Source organism: Aythya fuligula, chromosome 4 (assembly GCF_009819795.1).
Source record: "Aythya fuligula isolate bAytFul2 chromosome 4, bAytFul2.pri, whole genome shotgun sequence".
Classification (NCBI taxonomy): Eukaryota; Metazoa; Chordata; class Aves; order Anseriformes; family Anatidae; genus Aythya; species Aythya fuligula.
The window spans coordinates 53,760,970-53,781,644 of NC_045562.1; the positions used below are offsets into that span (position 1 = coordinate 53,760,970).

The following is a 20,675-nucleotide window of genomic DNA, read 5'->3' on the forward strand; positions in this document are numbered from 1 at the left end:
TATTAGACACTTCAAAAATGTCTCAATTGAGGGAAACCTTCACCTGAAACATGCAGTCCACTGCAGGACATACATCTGTGGTAAAATAATCTTTATGGCAGATTATTGCTTTATATTATTATCTATATTTTGCTTGGATGCATAGACCCACTTCCTGACATGGTAAAATAATGCACAGGCAGAAACTGGATTTGAAAAATTTATGAATAATGACATTCACTAGTGAAAGGTAATGAAATTCATTCCAAGCAAGGAAATTTTCAGGGAATTTTTTTATTTTTGGTAGTTTTTACTGACTAATGAGCCTATTTTGTGCCTGTACATGTTGCTATAAGCACTACCAGTAGTGCTATGGAAGAAACAGTGCAGCTGTACACTGCATAGTTCATTTTCCTGTGTATTTCCTTAACCGGTGTGGAGACAGTGGAGCTGTCATGAAAAGTTAGACCATCTTCTGTGAGGAATGGCACAGGTATATTTGAACCTGCCGCAGGCTGGAGGAGAAATCCAAAGGCCACAAGAGGTCCCTTCCAGTCTCCTCTTCTAAGATTTGTAAAACAATAAATAGCTGCATAACGAAAGAACAGCCTGGGGCCCTCTGTCCTCTGCCTGGGGTCCTCTGTCCTTGTAACAGAAGTCCTTTAACCTCTGCTATGGTGCTGTGGTCCTATTTCTGGTTAAAATGGCATGTCATGTACCTCAACTGCGTTCATTTTGCTCACCACAGAATGCTTAGTTCTTTATAATCCCATGTTGTAAATAACTTGTATTTCAAAGTAAATCATCATACAGACTTTGCTACTGCCTTGATATGCCAAATACAGGATTACATAAATAGAAATGCTTCAACAACACTGCATAAATCTTCATCACTTTCAAATGTAATCCAATAAATATATAAGTAAATCAAGACCATTACCAAACTGTAACGGGATCTCATTATTCTCCTAACATTTATCAGTAACTAAAAAGGAATCTGAAAACCAAAAAGAAAGACACTGCTTACTGTTCACTGGTCTTGGTGTCTGAGCTATTGCAAATATGATGGGGTGGAAAATGAAGAAGAAAAACAGCTGTTTTTTTTTTTTTTTCAAAAAAAAAAAACCAAAAAAAACAGTCTTGCCAGAACACTATAGACAATTCTGTATGACTCTAGCCACCAGGATTATTTATCAAGGTAGAAAATATTTTCCCTCTGATTTCTAGAATTCACACGGCCTTTATTAAACCACAGCAGGTATGAAAAAATAAAAAGATGAATCTCATTTTAAGGAAAGCATTTATAAAGCAGTCACACATGATTTATGTTATGTTTGATGATCACGGTACGGCAGGATCCTCCAGATGTCTCATGCTGGCACAGGAAGGTGAGGAAAACTTAGGAACAAAATAACCCTTAGGTTTGATTCCTACACAACACACTGGACTCCTTTAGATCAGACTCTGTACCTTAGACTCCTGACATTATTGAACACTGTAATTTCCTTACCTATTTCTTAGTATGGCTCCATTTTTGTATATGGAAATAAGAACATTCAGATAACGAGGTCTTTACAATTAACCTCGCTCCCCATGTAAAGATAGACAAAAATGGATCATTTACAATGATGCTTGTGGAAAGAATTACTCTCTTAGGGAGATTTGTTTTTAGGTACGCCTACTCCACAGATATTTCTACTTCTGTATTTTGAGATCTCTTCTCTGGCTGAATATGCACTGTCATGCTTGTACAAAATTCGCACTGAAGTGAGTAGGGTAAGGCATTTCAGAACAACAGACTGTTTCAAAACTTCCAACATTTCAAAGGTTGTTGCTAACACCAAGACTATTGACTAATTAGTGAAGCAATTAGACAAACTCATGGAAGGAAAGGATCTCACGGATTATTAAACACAAAGATCCTTGTCATTTTGTCCCTGTGATCTCATTTTCTACTGTTGTGCATCTGAAACTGTCAGGAAGAATAGCAGGCTCCATTGGGCTCACTATGCCTGATCTTACTGCATTTGCTTCTTGTTTATCTTAGAATAGCTGATGTGCATAACTACAAACATGGATAAACTGTCTCATCTATGAGTATTAAACCCACATGGTTATTTAATAGCTCTCCATCTTAAAAGTAATCTCAATCTAATAAAACCCAGTCGGTGAGATCACTTGTGAATACATGTGCAAACTGAGGCAGTGTCAGGGTTTCTGTTAGGTTCACCCTGAAGTGCCTATGTTGCATGGTCAGGCATCAGCCTTGTACAACACAAATAAATAATACTAACTACCAGATAATATATATTGGAACCACCATCCTAAAGAGGGGGTTTGGAGGCTTTGCACAAGACATCGAGTTTGCCATTTTTTAAAAATTTGTACTTTACATGTATGTTTCTGAATGCCTATTTGGTACTTTTATGAAGTGCATGCTGTGGCTTCTAAGAAATGCAACTGCTCTGTAATAAATAACACAAACACATCGAAGGGTGTAGGTGTCAGCACTGCCTGGCCCAGAGGCAACGCTACAGCTGGGGAATTGCTTGAAATGAAGGCTGTCCAGACAGGGCTCTCAGTCATTAATTCTCATTTCATCTTAATGTTTTGTAAAATGTTACTCATTATAGACTCTAAATATTCATCTTATAAATAACATTGCTATGCATCATATATGCACTGCACTGAGGTGTGTCTCAATACCTGCTTCAGGAAGAGTAACAGAGGGCTGGTGGACAAAGCTGGAAATTTACAATGCAGAGATGAGCCTTGTTTGATGAGCCTAATTGCTGTTAAGAGTGAGATGGACTCTATTAATAAACATTTTTGACTATTTAACTATACTACAGGTGCATGTTACTATACTGAAGACTGCAGCTATGCCACCCAAGCAAACACAACAAGCAGGTTGTACAATCCTATTTTCCAGCCTCCGACAATTTGAAATCTCATCTCATCAGCTATGTGATCAGTCCCATGATCACAGAGTCAGTTTAAGAGCAGGTGGATGAGGGACAGGTGATCGTGGTGATGTTGGGGTGTTGCAAGAGGGGTGTGTGGCACGTCTTGTTGCCTGATGCAGAGGCACACACACCACAACCTGCACAGATGCGGGGCTCCCTCCACATTACCCCACTGCACTCCCCGCTTTCTGCTGCCACTGATTTAGCCCTACTCTGCTTTTGGCTAAAGATTTTGGAAGTAAGAGCCTCTCTTTGATACAAGACCTAAATTAATAAGATTAGCATCAGGCCAGTGGAGTTATTTTAGGGTTGCACTGGTACAACCATGATTAAATTGGGTTTTCTAATTCTATCTGTTATTATCCTTCTTTAATTAAAATTCCAGTAAGGGGATAAAGCAGCTGTCTTGAACCCCACTGCCTGCATTAAAAACTGCCAGAATTTTCTGTATTCCTTACATGTGACTGTCTACAACTACATTATACCTACCACATTCAGTATACGAAAACCGTAAATTATTGGTGGCTAAATATTGGTAGTGTATTATGACTGCAGCCTGAAAGGATATCCTATCATAAAACACTCAGATGAAAAAGTCAAAGAAATTTCCTTTGTTTCACATGAAAAAACCTACTGTCATAGCTTGAGTTAGAAGCTCAGTAACTTCTTGATGTGAAGTTTTCTTTCTGTAGTAAGTATTTAAAGTCTAGTGCAGGATTTTGTCTCGTGTGTTCACACTTTGTGAACATGCATGTGCCCACGCAGACAAACATGTAGGATTACTAACCAGAATTATTTCAGTGCATGGCTTCAGAGAGAGGACACCAAATGCGGTACCCATTGCGATAAATTGTTCTCGTCTTGGTGGGACATAAATCTCACCACAGAAGACATGTGGTCTTCTTAGAAGCAAGCCGTAGAAATCCCTGCAGGCCTGCTGCACAGCAGGCTGCTGCTCAGCTGAAGGCCAACCCGCTGCCCCTGGCCGGGCAGCAGAGGAGCTGCTCGGTGCAGACCAGGAAAGGTGGCATGATGCTGCCTGCGCATCGCTGCCTCTCGTCTCCCGCCAGGTCTCACACCTCACTGGGGGAGAGGCTCACAGCAACAGCTCCACTCCATACTGATGTAGTCCATCACCTAATATAGCATTTGAGGTAACAGTATCACACAGAACTTCTGCCCACATTTCATATTCCCTCACTCTACTTACAAACTGCATGAAGAATACAGGGGCCTCAAGCTCCTCGTCACCTGTCATGGCAAGGGTGACCATTCTGCTCAACAGCAGCTCCAGTGTCCTACAGGCACCTTGACTCTGCTGTATTCTTGTTTAATAAAAGGATGTGGGCATACAACAAATGGAACTGATCATGCAAAGATATCCAAAGAAATAAAACAGTATTAGTAAAGTTACAAAATACAAAAAGAAATGGTAGGTTCTGCTCTGTTTTAATATGATTTCTTCAATGGCACACAAAATGGTTATAGAACCTAAGCTGTAAATGCATACAAACCTGAAGGTTTACAAGTGTCCTTCTGGATAAAATCTAAACTCATCTGTAAGGCTCTTACTGCTACAACAGCATTTAACACAACCCAGGCTGTTCTTCAGTACTGCTAGTATTACAGCTGTGAGCGTTGCCTTTTGAACATAAATACCCAGTTCTCACGTGCTGGCAGCAAGTTTGAAAACTGCCCACAACAGTGAGGTCTGTGTTTTTGTACATACATTCATACCATTTTATACACTTTATATGATTGCATAGAAAAAAAAAAAGTTAAGTATTTTTTTCAATGTATTTAAATAACTGTCATGGGGTTAAGTCCTGTTGTTTTTTGTTTGTTTGTTTGTTTGTTTGTTTTACCTGGGTGGTGTAAATACCTAATGTAAACTTTTGGAGCTTAGAATATCAGATGCTGCTTAGTAGGAAAATGACTGGTTTTCTGGTAGTTTTGCTCAGCAAAAGACTGTCTAGTACTGGGTCTGGTTCAGATCTACCTGCCCTGCCTTGCAAGAGTTATAGCTGATGTGAGACCTGGTCCTACAACCAGAAGGAGAGCCAGGCCTTGCTTTCTGCTCAACCATGCTGACAACAAAGGTGGTTCTGCAGCATTAAGAGAAAAAGATAAAAGTTCGTATAGAAGTAGAAATACTAAAAATGGCCAGCTCTTTTCCAAGCCTACTGAACTGCAGGTGTCTGACCACAGGGCCTCCTTAAGTAAGGCATACTTCAATCAGGGCCCGTACCAAAACCAGATACTTGAATCATGTTGCTCTCCTTAACACTGAGATATCTACTCAAGTTTGCCTTTAAAAGTGTTGATTTTTTTTTTCCAAGTGTAGCTGGGTTTGTAGCTCTCAAACACTGCAGTGATGTGTGTCACGTAACACCATAAATAGGTACTAAGTTAGGTAACCAGAACTAACACTTTGCGTAAAAAAAGTCCTGGAGTTATTTGTCTCCACATCTCCGCAACACCTCCCTTGCAATTTCATACACTTGAACATCTGTGTTTTAATTTAGCTAAGGAATAAATTCCACCCAGATTATATAAAATTGTCTTTATAAAAAGATCTTCATGCAACGTATCCAAGCAGGGACACCATATGGTATTTTGGGGCTGGACAAAATGGACCATCATTAATGGTATTATTCTGGCTTTGGAGTATTAACATTACCATTGCCTTAGTTATATTTTTCTTATGAGAAGCACAAGATTTCAGGTAAAGATAACATAATGTGCCTGGAATATGCTAAGAATCAGTTATAAGTTATACCTTTCTCTTATCACATATGGCAATTACATAGCAATAAAAGCAAGCACAATTCTTCATCTGTTATGAGTTATGCACCCTTATGTTCACTAACAGTGAACCACAAACGCACACAACATTTTAGTTTTCCTTTCCTGTGTACATCAACATGCGTAAAAATACATGTAATTCCTGCAAAGCAGCCTGTAACAATAGGTCCAAACAAAAACATTACTAAGACTCATTTCTGCAGTCATCAGTTAGAGGAATGATCCTCGTCTAGTCAACAAAACTAACTGCAGGTGAGAATTTTGCCTTATGTATCATGAGAAAATACATAAATTGGGCACTGAACATTTGTGTTTTATTCCAACAAAGTGTTTTTCATATTAATACAATGTCCTGGATTAAGCAAATCACTGGAAAATAAGCCAAGTTGGACAACTTGTAATAACTCAAGAAACTCAAACTCATTCAATAGTGTAACACAAGGAAATTTCAGACAGTCTAAGGGGAAACTGGTGAAATTCAAACTGTACAGATTAGTTTTATAGTGTGTTTGTACAAAGGCATTAAAGAACTGTGGCAATCTATTATTACCCCTCTAACTTTATAAATAATTTTAATATTTGAAACTTTAAATGGCTCTGGGAGGAACAGAACCCATGAGCATAGCCTTTCTGCATTAAAAAAGAGTACTTAAAATAAAGTTTATTCATGATCTCAATACAATTGCTTCTGTTGCTACAGACAAAATGTTTTGAAAAAGCAGCAGACCCAGAAAAAAAGAAATCCCATGTTGGAACTTAGAAATGGAGTATTCAGAGGAGCTGCACGGAGAAGAGAGCTGTGTTCAGCTGGACGAATAGATGGAAAAGTCAGCATCCTTCCCACGTGAAGTGCTGGGTGCAAGTTAGCCCTACCTACACTGTCAGGTAAGCGTAGCTGACACCACCTATGTCAGGACATATTCAGATGCTACATGAAGGCATTATTAATCTGTCTTCTGTGAAACCACCTGTGTGTAGCATTTGACTTTACACACACCCCTCTTTAATGTATTCATTTCTCTCTACTATATTACAGTCTTCCCAGACATGAAAGGCTCCTTCCCAACTAAAACATAAAGAGCTTGAAGTAAAAAATGACTGATGCCTTAACTAATTAAAGCAGTAACTAGACCCTAACTAGAACTAACAAAGGGCTAACTTCCCTGCTGCCAGAAGATCCACAAGGAGTTAAAATGATCTGAATTTGACTGCGTGTCCCAATTCACAGGACTTCATTTCCAAAAGGGAAATCCCTAACTCTGCTGAAGGCGTCAGTTTCAACCTGGACTTGCATTACCTTCTACCCTCACATAATTTCTCTAAACAGCTTGATTTTCTGCTTCAAGCAGTAACAACAGTCACCAGGATGGTCTGAATCCATACAGTGCTGCTGTCACCGCTCAGTATAAGTCTGGAAGTTTGCACCTGTCAGACTTAACATGAGCTGTACATCAGTGGAAGGCATTGCATAGGCACTACTGAGCAGTAAATAAGATGACATTATCTGATTGCCGTGACAGTCCACAGATTCCGACAGGAAACACTAAAAGCACTTATTACAATCAGACGAATGTAACTTACTTCCCCTCTCAGCTTGAAGCAACCAAAATATCTTACGACAAGCGATAGATTATTTAAAGCAAAATCTTCAATGTCTCTCAGCCCAAATATGTATTTAAAATATGCCTGATTGCTTATATCTACCGAATCAAGAAAACAGACCTATTTATATTCAAATAATACAGGAGCTTTAGTGTTTCTAAGGATCCAATCATCTTCAGTGATATGGAGGATGGTTAATTAATGCCAACAATTTGAGCAAGAAAATACTGCTAATTGCTAGAGAAAAACACCGTTTCACTTATCTACAAAATTTGGTTTAGAAAACAAGAGACTGTAAAATGAAGTAATTCTGTTCCTATTAGTCATGCTCACTGTTGCTTTTTGTTTATAAGGATTTCTTATTTATTTTTTCTGTTCTATTTTACAAATAACCACTTTCCTACTTGCATTATAAAAATATATTTAAGTCATACTAAAGCCTGCCCTTAAAGAACGGACCAAGCCCTAATTCATCAGAGTTCTCCAATATCCACTTATTAAACGGATACAATTCAAGAGAGGTGTTATTGTAAGTCTGTGCAAACTTGGAAGTCTTCCTGCGAGCGGCAGCAGTGTTAGTCCCCGAGCTCCTCCGGCACTGCTGCGCACAGCTGCCGATGGAGGTGGGGGGCCGGCAGCCCCCTCCTTCTGTCCTGCCACCCTCTGTGCCACAAGGAACGGGCACCAAGGCACTGATGGGCTGAAAATTAACAAGGAAGGCTTCGGAGGCATTTGCTGTAGCTCGAGTATGCTAGATGCTTTACCGAGTAGGAAGAATTTAACCTTTTTATTTCCCCCAGCACTCTTGCATTTTCAACTCTTCGTGATTTTTTGCAAGGAGCACTTCTGCTTCAAAGTAGTTTACTAGATAATACCTAATTCCCATCGTAGATCACTTTTGCTTGTTTATCAATACAGTCTTTTCATAAGGTCACATGCAGTTAGTAATACTTCTGCGTCAGTGCTATCACTGATAAATAGCCATAGCTGCTCCTCATGCCTTGCAGCCCCTAATTCCTTGCCCAAGTGTCTCACTTTGGTAATTAAAATCCATACCCACTCTGAAATTTCTATCCCACACTATAATTTCTAAAAGCAGGAGGAACACTGCAGATAACATTTGGGAAATGAGGGGTGTTGATCGCTGTGACCATGCGAGGCTACAAAGAAGCCAGTGCAAATAATTCTCAGGCGACTGAGTTATTTCCTGCCTCTTAGGGTTTTCTCAGGTTAAAATTTGGAAATGACACCACCAGGGTAAAATCCTACAAATGGATATACATGCCTTCAAAACTGCACTTTCAGAATGAGTTTAGTGTTTTTTTAGCTTCGCAAGTATGCAGCCAACATACCAAGCTAACCTGCCGATAAATGCCATTCACGTCAAATACGGAGGCATCGGCACCGTGGAGGGAATGCTGGCAGAAATCCCATCTCCAATGAGTAACATCCCTTCTAAAAATTCACACCAGTTTTCTTTCGGAGCCAATTAAACATTTTCCCAGATTATCACTAGTTATATCTTTGCTTAGCTTGCAACAATGAGCTGCAAGCATTTTAATGCCCTCCTTAAAGGAAGGGCTCTTAAAGCACGCAGGGATCTTGGATGTGAGAGCAACCTGGGAGAGCTGGAGGTGTGGGATTAACTCAAGCCGGTGCGATGCCCACTTTTTTTTGCTCATTTAAGTATTCGTGCCAAGGCAATTTTCACTTCGGAAATCAAAGGTTTTTGTCATTGCAGGCATGATTTTCAGATCTGCGGTGTTTGCACAGAGGGTGACAGCGCTGTTGAATTAGAAGCGCTGGGGGGGACGGTGGTGGGTGGTGGTGTGAGGGAGAATTGTGAACACAGCCGGCTTATCTTTAGAGGCAAGAAATGTCAGAGGTGCCACCGCCTGATTGATGGTTTCCTCGCGCCGGGTGGCAATACGCTCCGGCAACTTCATCCTTACGGGTGGGACAACACCTCCTGAGCGCATGCAAACAGCTGGTACCATGGCAAACCTTAAAAAAAAAGGCTTTCGGCAGCTAATTAGGTCTAATACTTGACCCTGACTTCATGGCACTAGAACTGCTCTGGCCAAAAGAGCCTCCCCAATACCACAACCAGTAGCACCAACACAACCAGTACCAGCACCACCACTAACACCACCACCACCACCACCCCTGCGGGCCCTCCCGGCTCCTTTGGGGACGGGATGTCGAGGAAACCCCCCGGGGCCGGGACACGGGGGCCGAGGGGCCGGCGGGCGGCAGGGGGAGCTGCGGCGGGGCCGAGCCGTGCCGTGCCGAGCCGGGCGGCCGGGTTACCTTCGGGGTTGGCGCTGATGAAGACGCGGACGCTCCTGCCGCTCGGCACCAGGTGGGCCGGCAGCGCCGCCAGGTTGCCGGCGAAGGCCGCCCGCCGCAGCGCGGCGTCCCGCGGGCAGGGCAGCCTGCCGCCCGCCCCGGCCGCCCACATGGCGCCGCGCCGCAGGGCTCACGGCAGTCCCCGGCCCGTGCTGCTGCTGCTGCTGCTGCTGCTGCTGCTGATGATAATGATGCTGGCGGCGGCCATGCGGCCCCTGCGCTGCCTCCTCCTCGGCGGCGGGGAGAAAGTTTGGCGGCCGAGCCCGGCGGCGGCGCGTCTCGTCCCGGCGGGGTGGGCTGCGGGCAGCCCCACGGCGCCCGCCCTCCTCCGAGCGCTTCAGGGCCCCCGGGCCGGATTTTTATAGGGAAAGTGCCGGCGGCGCATCCTCCGGGCTCGCAAGAGTTCAGCGCCCTCCTTGCGTCTTCTGGAGCCGCCCGCGCAGGAGTCCCAGCTGCGGAGGTACAACGGCAGGATGCTTGTGCTGCTTCCCCCTTCCTTTTGTTCTTTGCCTTTTTAATCAGTTATTTAACCGGCACGACTGCTCTGAAGAATGAAAGGGGCCGGTCGCAGCGAGCGGCGCCGGGCGGCCCCCGTGCAGCAGCAGCGGGCGGCGGGGCGTCCCGTCGGGCGGCGCCCAGGGGCGGGCGGCGGGGGGGCGGCGGGCCCGGGCCGGGCTGCACAGCGCAGGGACCGCCCGGGGAGGGGCCCGGCCGGGCTGGGGAAGGGTTAGGGTCGGGGATGGGTTTGGGATAGGTTGGGGTCGGGGAGATGCGGGGGGTCCCGGTCCCAGCAGTGCCGCCTGGGCAGGCGGCTGTGGAGGCGCCTGAGCGCGCTGGAGGGGCTGGAGGGAGAAGTGTGCGAGGCGGGCGGTGCTGCCTATATAGCCCACCGCACGTGGGCAGCGCCGCACGGAGCCTGTGCACGGACAGCAGCGCGTGTGGCAGAGCGGGCGCGGTGCGTGGCGTGCTACGGACCGAGCGTGGTGGGTGCCCGGCTGAGCGCTGCTTCAAGGCACGGCCCCTTCCCCACCCGGCCCTGCCCTGCTGGGACCCCCAGGGCAACCCTCAGCCGCCCCCGGACTGGGGGAGCAAAGAGCTCGGCTCTCCTTGGGGAATGGACATGGGGGCCGTGGGGTGCCCGGGGCACTGAGCACAACCCTCGTGCACCCTGGTTTCTGCAGGGCGTGCAAAGTTGCACACCGTGTGTGTTTGCATGTGTGCGTGCAAGGGAGAAATGCTGCTGCTTGCTCGCTCTTTATCAGTTCCACACCCAGCACATTCGGGGCCAATTTCAACCGAGGGGCAAATTTTAAGATATTAACTCTCAGGTAACGTTCCTGGGAGCTTGGCTGGGCAGGAGAGTGCATTTATGTGCAAAGAGAAAAAGTATACAGTGAACATCTCAGCCATTAGTATTGCAGTGTCACCAGACAGAAAGTCCGTGGTGGAGTCGTGGAACAATTTCAGAGTGCCTAGGAATTGGAAAATCCCCCTTTCAATCAAAAAGCCTATTCCTGTAGGATTCTGGGGTGTCCAATAAGGATAAAATCTCACTTGAAGCCTTTTGTGGTAGGCGTGTGTATTTCCCTCCTCTGTGGATTGCCTGATGCTCCATATAAGACAAGCCTGAAGCTTTGGTATAATTCAGTTAAAAAATCTGACAGTCATGAGATGCAATTCCCTAGGAAATGAGGCTTCATATATGTCACTGCTTACACAACTATCGGGCTTATCTGCACTTCGCTTACCCTTTGTGTAGCCACTGTGCTTAGACGTGCCTTTTTCTGGCTTGTGTCACTAACAGGTAATTTCTTTAATACAGAGCTGAAAAGCAGCTCCTTGAGGCTGCAGACAGTTAATGAATGCATGAAGGAAATGATTTATAGCGTAGGCTGAATTACATCTTACGTACTTTGCTGGGACTGACTATTGGCTGGGCTATCTGCCTTGCTCCTCTGGCACAACGTACCAGGCAGTCCCTAAATACAAATTTCTTGGGGGAAGCAGCCCCTGCTAAGGACACACACATATAGCTGCTGCCTTAGAGCTGTCACCAACAAATTTCTCAGGCAGCTTCTTTGGACTCCTTGGGCTGCCCCTTTACCTTGCCAGCCATAACTCAGTGGGTTTTGGGAACTCTTTTTGGCAGTCATTTTTACTAAGTTGAAAACTTGAGCTTGCATCATTTGGATTCCTTTGGAATTTTGTCTTTGACATCACTGACAATAGCACTGGCTCTTAACTGAGTGTTATCATCCCACAAGCCCAGGTTGGATGAAGAGGTACCAGGCTCATCATTTCCAACCAGTCGCCAGCTCCCATGGCAGGGACAGCTGTACTGCATATGAAGCAACCAGTCCTTGCAGCTTGCAGGCTCCTGCCGTGTGGCTCCAAACCTGTGCTAATCCCAAAATTGCCATTTTGAGCTGTAAACTGTAAAGTGGGTTGCCTTTATGCATGACTCAGCTTCCTGCCGTGGTAGCTTCCACTGCTGCAAAGGCTGAAGTAGGCAGGTGCCTCAGGGTGGTCATCTCCTCAGCTGCCCAGCCTCAGCCCGCCTGCTGTCAGGGCTCAGCACCCTGCAATTTGGCCCCTTGGAGTATATTTAATGCCGGGAAGGAAGCACTGTGAGGCTGAAACAGAGAGGGCAAAGAAATGAGTACAGAGAAACTAATTTACTGCTTCACCTGAGACTTTGCCAGTATATAGGCACTCCAGGCTAACTCAGTTTGGAGATTAGTTGGTAGCTTCTCTTAAAAAATAAAAACTTTTTTCAATTCAACAAAAAGAATATCCAGGAATGTCCTTCACATTCAAATACAAATCATTAAGAGGATCCTCCTGTGTTTGCTATAAAAGCATACATCAAAAATATCTTATTAAATTGCATATTGAATAACAGATTTTCTACATTTTATAGTTCAGCAAAATATACTACTTTACAAGACACATTTTAGAGCCAGTGTTTGTGTCTGAGTCCCGAAGTGGTTAAGAGGAAGCTGCATGAGCACAGATTTGCATCCTTTAGGAACCATTGAAAGCATTGCCTGGAGGCTTGGTCCCCAGGCTTCCCCACTGACCTTATTGTCATGGAGCAGGTCTTTAGGGTCTGACATTGAGGTTGATGGCTCACCATTGTGCCGAACAGGAATAAAACCAGACCTGTAATTCTGCAAGAGCCTGTGTATAAACACCCATGACTACTGGCTTGATCCTGAGAAAACATAGATCAGCCAAGTGGCAGAGGATCTCTACTGGTGTGCATTCAGAATGCATCTTCCCCTTTTACCTGAATGTTTCTTGGTTATCATTCTGGCCTTATTTCTTCCAAGTTCAGATATGTCTGAATAAAGCTACAGAAAGCTTCCCTTGGTAAAACACATGGGAACAATCGAGCTATTTTGTTTCCTGATGGCCTCATCCTGCATTAATTCACACTGCGCAGCGCTTTACCTCTTGCGAAGTCCCAGAGGCGAGTGTAGCTCAGTAGTACTGATCCACAGAGATCAATACGAAATGCACCAAGTTGTTTGGCTTAAACCTAGCATGAATAAGCTTACAGACGGCTGTCTGAGGTAGCGTGGCATTCTGAGATCGGTTTTGTGTAAAATTGAGCACTATAGGGTCAGCTCTAGTAATCTGAAGAGCTTGGGCAGTAACCTGGGCGATATGCTATGGGTAGGGTTGCAATAGCTGTGAGGAACTGATTTATTCTGCCTGCAAGCTGAATTTATGTTCTTGTGCATATGTACTTCAGTGTGTGTTGTGGGGTGTTGAAAAGTGTTCAGCAGTGGTCTGGTTTCACTCTCACAGGAGTCAGCAGGGACATGCTCAGCAGTTCTGCTGAGGTGGAGGCAGACCTACAGTCACCACTTCTGTATGTAACGGGGTCATAATAGCTGAGTTTTTTATGGCATCTTTCAAATGGAGCGCTTTGCCCTGCACTAAAATACAACCGCTGAGCTAAGACCTAGGTACTTAAAATACTCCCTCAGGTGTTTAGTGCCTGGATCTGCCAGGGGCAGCATGTTCAGCCTTCCTACTGCCTTCTTTCCCAAACTCTAGTTATTTGCAGTGCCTGGCAGGGCAAAGTTTGAGGTCAAGTCAAAGATCCAAGTGTAGGAATCAGCACATTGACCACTTGCATGCAGAAGCTGAGGGACTCCTGCACAGAGTTGCATCCTCTTAGTGAAAACTAACTTAAAGCTGAGCAGTTTTTGCAGCTCCCTAGCAAGCTGGCCCAGTTTTAGGAGCAGGCAGTTGCCTAGAGCGACAGACGAAAGGAGGCAATAAAATCACATTTTAAGCAAGAAAGAGACCCTGTGACTCTGCACGTGTTCCTGCCTGTTTAATGAGGGCTCGGTGCATCCCCCAGGCATCATCCTCCCCAAGCTGCTGAGGTGCCAAGGCCGAGTGAGCTCCTCATCACAGGAACCGTGGCCACGGTCATGTTGTTTGAACATCCCAGCTATTTGTTCTCATCTCTGCTTTAGCTTGCTGCTGCTGAAACTGAGGGGAGAAACTTTCTGTGTTCCTTCTCTGCACCTTCTTCTTAACAGGGCTGTGTTGCTTTTGCAAGGGTGGTTGGATTGGCAGGAGAGCAGGGGCAGATGTGCTGAGATGAGAGCTCATAGGATTCATGCTTCACTAAAAAAAACCCTGTTATTATTATCCTTGCAAATTAGGAATGACAGGCTGCCTAAGCTTACTGGGTTTATATTTATGTCAAGAAGCTGATTGCAAGAAATAAGATATGTCCTAGCAGATCTTACATGGTACTGGGTTCCCGTAAGGACCTTTTATAGCCATTTCGGGGCTCAGTTAACTCTACTTGATTTATACTTCCCATTTCTACGTAGTTCTGAGTGCTGAAAATATGTGTATGTTCAATTTTGTTAGATTTTGCAACTTTAGTCAGTTGCTGCCTCACATCATGAGGAGAGCTGTGAGAGGCAAATTGGCCCACATCGGCCCACTGCAATGTTCTTCAGCTTTCTCTGAAACAGCTGGTTGACAACATCCAAAAGAAGATGCTAAACTACATAGGCTTTGGTCTCATAAAATGAGAACAAGTTTGAGTTTGTGCATTTTTAGCCCACAAATACATTTTTCCTCTAAGTGAGTCTGTAATGAAATCCTGGTAACTTCTTCCTCCATGTTCTCTGCACAGTTTAGTAATACTAAAAAAAGTTTTCCCTTTCCATTTTGCTCATTTGTATTTTGAATATACAATACAGAATATGTGTCATAAAATAATTTCTGGATTGTACAAGTGACATAGCTCCAATGTTGGTTCCTATATTTTTCTGCCAATAAATTCGGATTTTGGACGTAGGCGCATAAGGTTTTGTCTACCTGAAGTTTTAAGGATACAAAACTTCATGATGGTGGTGACTACTCAAATAAGGATATGGAACATGTAATACAAGGATGTAGCATCCGGCATTTGGTTTCTTCTAGAAAGTCTGCATACACGCACATATCTAGGTACAAAAGTAGCTACCCTGAACTTAAGTAGAAAATGGGCATGAGCTCCTGATTTTGTTGAAGGCAGTGGGAGTTTTGCCACTGACTCAACTGGTTATACAATCTGAAAACCTACAGGATTCGGGGTGAATATTTTCTTCCAATCTTTCTTAAAAGCTGGAGTAGAAGAAGCCATTTTTGGAAGTATTGTAATAGATGGTGGATTGAAGTTTCCTGTATGATAGTAAGTGTTAAAAGGAATTAGGAGGAGGTCAGAGACTGGCAGCTCTCAAAGTAGGAAGGGCATGGAGTGTGGAGAATCAGAAACAGGCTTTTTGATCACTGCAGTGCAAAATACTCTTTTTTTACTGGCCTCAGCTGAGACTGCATTTCCAGTTGCAGGGAGGAGGCTGGATGTCCTGCAATTAAGAGACAAATATCCTTCCTTTATTTTTTTCCACAGCAGAGTTTTCTTTATATTTCCTTGTACACCATTGGTGGATCTCTCTGTGTTCTTACCAGCATGATATTTCAGCCTTCAAACCACATCATTTCCATAAGTGCTGAGGAGGGAACTCTAACCTGGAGTAAGAATTTCCAAACAGAGAGGCGTAAGAACAGTCCTGGTTTTCAGGAGCTGCCATGTGGTGTAATTATGCACTTGTACAGTATACGGAGTAATTTATATTTCAAGGAAAAAGGGAAGATAATACCTCCAAGCTGGTTAGTTTTGTGTCTTTGTAAGCACAGGAGTACTTCATTCTCACCTCCAAGTCCCAGTCTGACTTGCCAGCTGGCATCGGCAAAAGGACTTCTACTTTATCCTAAAAACAGTGCACCACCAGGAGCCTGGCTTAACCCCTGTAATGACAATGGTCTGGGTATGAGAGGTTTGCTTTTCTTTCATTTTCTTCTTTTTGAGGTTCTGTAGAAACTCTGCAACCTAGCAAAGCAAACATAGCCTTTTCTATTAAAACATCACAAGTGGCTGCACCACACCACATCTTTATTTTTATCTCTTATGTCACACTTGATTGAAGGGTTCTTTGCAGCTAAAATAACATGATGAAGGCATGGAAATTATTTTTGTCTTACTTTCTCCTGGAAGCTTAAAAGAAACCTGATTTCTCACACAGAATCCTCATACATAGATGTACGCTCCCCAGGGATACATACGTGCACAAATGCCCACACACGCTCAAAAGACACAAAAGGACGTATGTATTGCTAAATTCACACAAGAGATATGCAATGTTAAGATTGCAAAGATAGTCTTTTGACTTTGTTCATGTAACTTTAAATTTTGCCTTGTTGCACATATACATTATAGCAGTCCTTAACTAGCTGGCCCAGTACTCTGTTTTAGCACCCTTTGATATAACTCAGTGCAAAAGAGGGGTTCCTTACTGTGTTCAGCTCTCAGTCAGCATGTGCTCAGTGGCATACTTGCTGCTCACTGTTCAGACCCCGTCTGCAGATAGATACAGCCTTTTTCTCCTCAGTTCTTTCATGTCTTTTCCCAAGATAGTAAAGATAGTAAGTACATAAGCCCTTCCAAAATATGAACTCATTCTCATAACACCCAAGCCAAAGAAAGTTTCATTACTAAAACACACTCATTAATACCAAAAGTATCTGTTAATTTTGGATGCCCTTTCTGAGATACCAAGGACTGCTTTTTTTTTTTTTTTTCAAAGTAACTGGTATTAGATACCAAGTGCAAGTAGCAATTTTTGTCCCCATCAGCTGTAGCTGAGAGTGTTTGGGTTATTTGTGTTCTAAGCTTCAGACTTTCAAGTCAGGTGCTCAGAAAACTAAGAGCCTACAATTAATGATCACCCATGAAAAATTTAAAAGATGTAATTAGCATCCTAGGAAGTCCATGGTGGAAGCCAGGAAGGAAGGAAATTCCCTCCTTTCTCTGGAGCAATATTCACTTTCTTAGCCATGAAATGATTTTTTCCTTTCCTGTAATTCCTTGCCTCATTGCTGCACCTCCTAACCTCAGCTAAAAATAAATCATGGTCCTTTGACAGCAATCTGCTTAGTTTTAAAGTCCTGCCTCATCCTTAAAGGTTACATAGTTACAACAGAACAGGCAAAATATCCTCCCATGCATTTTTAACTTCTTATTCAATAAACTGTAATTTCCCTCCTCAGCTCAGCATCACAGATCTTTCCACATTTCCCACAGAAGGAGGGAACCTTCTGTGTTCCAGGTTGTGTCCATTGCCTCTTGTCCTGACCCTTGTCTTCATCTTTTTGGCCAGCCACTCACTCCTGGATTTTTCGTCCCTGCGCTTTTTATTTGTCATTGCTTTGCTTGGTTGTTTTGAGCTCCTCTTCCAGGTCCCCATCAGCCTTCCCCTTCCCCTTCGCCTGCTCTGCTCCCTGGCAGGGGGGTGGTGGAATGGCCGCTGCCCATGCTGCTCCCTGGTAGATGCTTCTAGCATCTAAAAGATGAGCTCTGGTCTTCCAAAAATATGTATCGGTGGTGGTGACATGCAAGCTAAAGTTCCACATGGTGAGAACTCTCGATATTATACCGAATGGCTTCTAGATCTAGAAAATGCTTATGGCAGCAAAGAATATTACACTCCCTCTGAGGAAATGAAATCCAAAGAAAAGCCAGAACGTAAAGGAGGAGGAGGGACAGAAGGCCGGGATGTTTCTCTGAGAGTCGGTGCCACTGCTTTGCAGAGATTGTTGTGGCAAGTAATCTTGGACTCATGTTCAAAGCAGCAATTAGGGGGAGGCTGAATCAAGTGAGCATGTACATGTCTGCAGCAGAGTTGAGAGAGGGCCATCTGCTGTGCAGCATTTTGAGAGTGTTTTCTAAGTGAACTACACCTGCTGTACGTGGTAATTAAATTTGAAATAGAAGAGTCAAAATATTCCTGCTGCAAGGTTGTTGATGAATAAGGCTTACCAATCTGATTATAGAAATTTATATATTTATTTGTGCACATTACATGACAAATAAAATCACCACTCTGATTTGTTTGTGCTAATAGAAAATAGACCCATTTGCACTCCATTGTTAATGTGATTTTATGGGATTTATTGACATGGCAAGTTTATTTTAGACATATGAAGACATATGAAGACCCAGGAGAGTGGGATTGCAGTAGTAACATTAATTTGTCATCTCAGCGCTAAGAAGGAATAAAAAAAAAAAAAAAAAAAAAAGCTTGCAGAGCTTTGTTTTACCTGCAGGGGTTCTGAAGGAGCAGCTGTCACTTTTTTTAGTCTTATTTAATATATGCCATCATTTTTCATCGTGCTCCCGAATTGATACTGCAGCTATGCTGGGGAAAAAGGAAGCTCTCCACCTGCTCCAAGTCCAGAACAAAGTGCTTAATCTTGGAGACAAGCACTGAAAGCAAAAGGGAGTTTCTCTGTGTGAATCTAGTTGCTCTGTCGCAGAAATAATGGCAGTGGATTTCTGTCTCTAGTCTACTGTAGCTAATACTGATTTCTGTAAGCTGATGGAGCATGCAGTACCCTATTACCAAATGCCATCACAGACATGTTTTGTAACCACTGCCATGCCACAGTTGCACAGTGCTGTGCTCTGAAGTGTTATGAAGGCCCTCGGGCAGCCCGAATGTAAAAACATTTGGTGAAGAATCGTGAAGACAACTATCATCATCTGGGGGGGAGTTTTAATTTGAAATAGGCTTTATTCCCAAATAAAACCTGCCATTTGGGTCACTGTTCCCGTAGAATGATTATTTTTTTTTTTTTTTCCTACAGAAGCAGGAATAGTTGAGACTTATTGTTAGCAGCTAATCATTTTTGGTAAGCCACTTCAATAACTCAGTTAGCCTGTTTCTTGAGTTCTGTATGCCTTGTTATAAGGAATGGCTCCAGAATCTGCCCTTTCACCAACGTGCAAAACTGCACATCCAAAAAAGCTTCAGAGACCCAGCTGCATGCTCCCGGTTGTATCAAAGGTTGCTGTCAGTGTGGGATCTTCTCTTGTGCTTTTCTCATGAAGAAAATCTTTGTGTTTGGGGCTAGATGGGAGCAGCAGCGGGCACCAAATGGGGACGAGTGCTCCAACACTCACCGCCTGCTTCCTTCAGGCACAAGCATCTGGATCCCACTTTGTCAAATGTGCTCCAAGCAGGTAAGTGTGCTGAGCATGCGATTTGATAGTATCTTCTTCTCTTGTCTGGTCTGTCTGGTGGGTGCAGTCACTCCTTTCTGAGGCTTCCTGCATGAGATGGTTGGCAGCTGGTTTTGCAAGAGGCGCTGCTTTCTTCTGTTTGTCTGGGTGCCAGCTTAAACTGTTTGGACAGCTTTAAATCTTTCATAAAGTGCTTCTTCAAGTAAAAGCTTTGTTTTAAGGTGTCCGACTACCCACAAAGCCTAAAAATAATAAATTATGTCCGGTGCCTGCTCACCAACTTGCTTTACGGGCTCTTCTGTGGCCCTCTTCTGTTGGCAGGAGGGGGGCCTGGGGATGCTGAGCATCCAGGGATGTTTGGGGCATGTCTGGGAGCCAAGCCCCACATTCATGAATCTTAATGGAAGTGGCTGAAACTCAAGTTCAGTTCTTACCCTTTTTCTGTTAAAAAAAAAATAAAGAAGAAAGAATGAAAGGAGCTCACATCCTTTTATCATACAGCCTAAATTCCTTTATTCATGAAAGCACATAAAAATCATGCAGGCTTAGGAAAAGTGCCTTCCTCAGAGGCCATGAGCAGCCCCGTTGATTTCTTCAGGAGATGGAGCACAGCTAGAGCTGGGATGAAGCCCTCAGCCTCCTGCTAGGTTGTATCTTGCTTTTGCACATTCAGTTAAACAAATTGCTAAATCTGAGTCAGTTTTTATGGCTTTGTAGTTTTGTACAAAGTATTCAGGTTGCAGATTGTTACTGGAGTTGAAAAAAATATGTTATTGTGTGTAATAATAAAGTAGACAGTAAAATGGATTTCCTTTTAGGTTTTCTTTGCTCCAAATATGTACTATGTATTTTCTTCGGCTCACAAAGAGAATAGTCTACTGAATGAGGCATGGTCAGGGTGTCGGGAGCCTTGGATTTAATTTCCAGACCTGTCAGAGTTTCCCTGTGCAATGACTAAGCAAGTCCATTAGGACTAGATCTGCAGAGAAATTTAAGGCTATAACTCCAGGTGAGGATGATCCTTCTTCGGCTGCTGCTTAATCCTTTATTCTGTAATTGCTAATTTCAGTCACTCAGCTGTATGATTTCTGAGAGTAAAATTCCCAAGAAAATAATTCTTCCCATGAATTTTCAGGAGCCAGGGGGTTAAAGGTGGGACTGAGGACTAAGTAGCTTTAGGAGTAAGCTTATATAGTTTCCTTATTCATGAGCTGTGAGGGTACTAACATACAAGCTGTAGTACCTCCTCACCCCACAGGGGTGCAGGAAGCATTAGAGATCATGAGGAAAAGGTAAGCGTGAGTCCCTTTCTGGGCAGAAGTGTGTTACCTCTGGGTACTTCTGTATGTCCTTACAGAGTTCAATGACTGTGATCT

The 20,675-nt window shown here is 43.7% G+C and overlaps 1 protein-coding gene across 1 annotated transcript in view; it reads right to left on the reverse strand.

The window, feature by feature from the left end:
- The window catches only part of NWD2 (NACHT and WD repeat domain containing 2), a 57,187-nt gene extending 47,374 nt beyond the window's left edge, over positions 1-9,813 (reverse strand). The window contains 1 exon segment of the mRNA XM_032187094.1: positions 9,663-9,813. Coding sequence (XP_032042985.1) covers positions 9,663-9,813 — 151 coding nt within the window.
- Between the last annotated feature and the right edge of the window lie 10,862 nt (positions 9,814-20,675).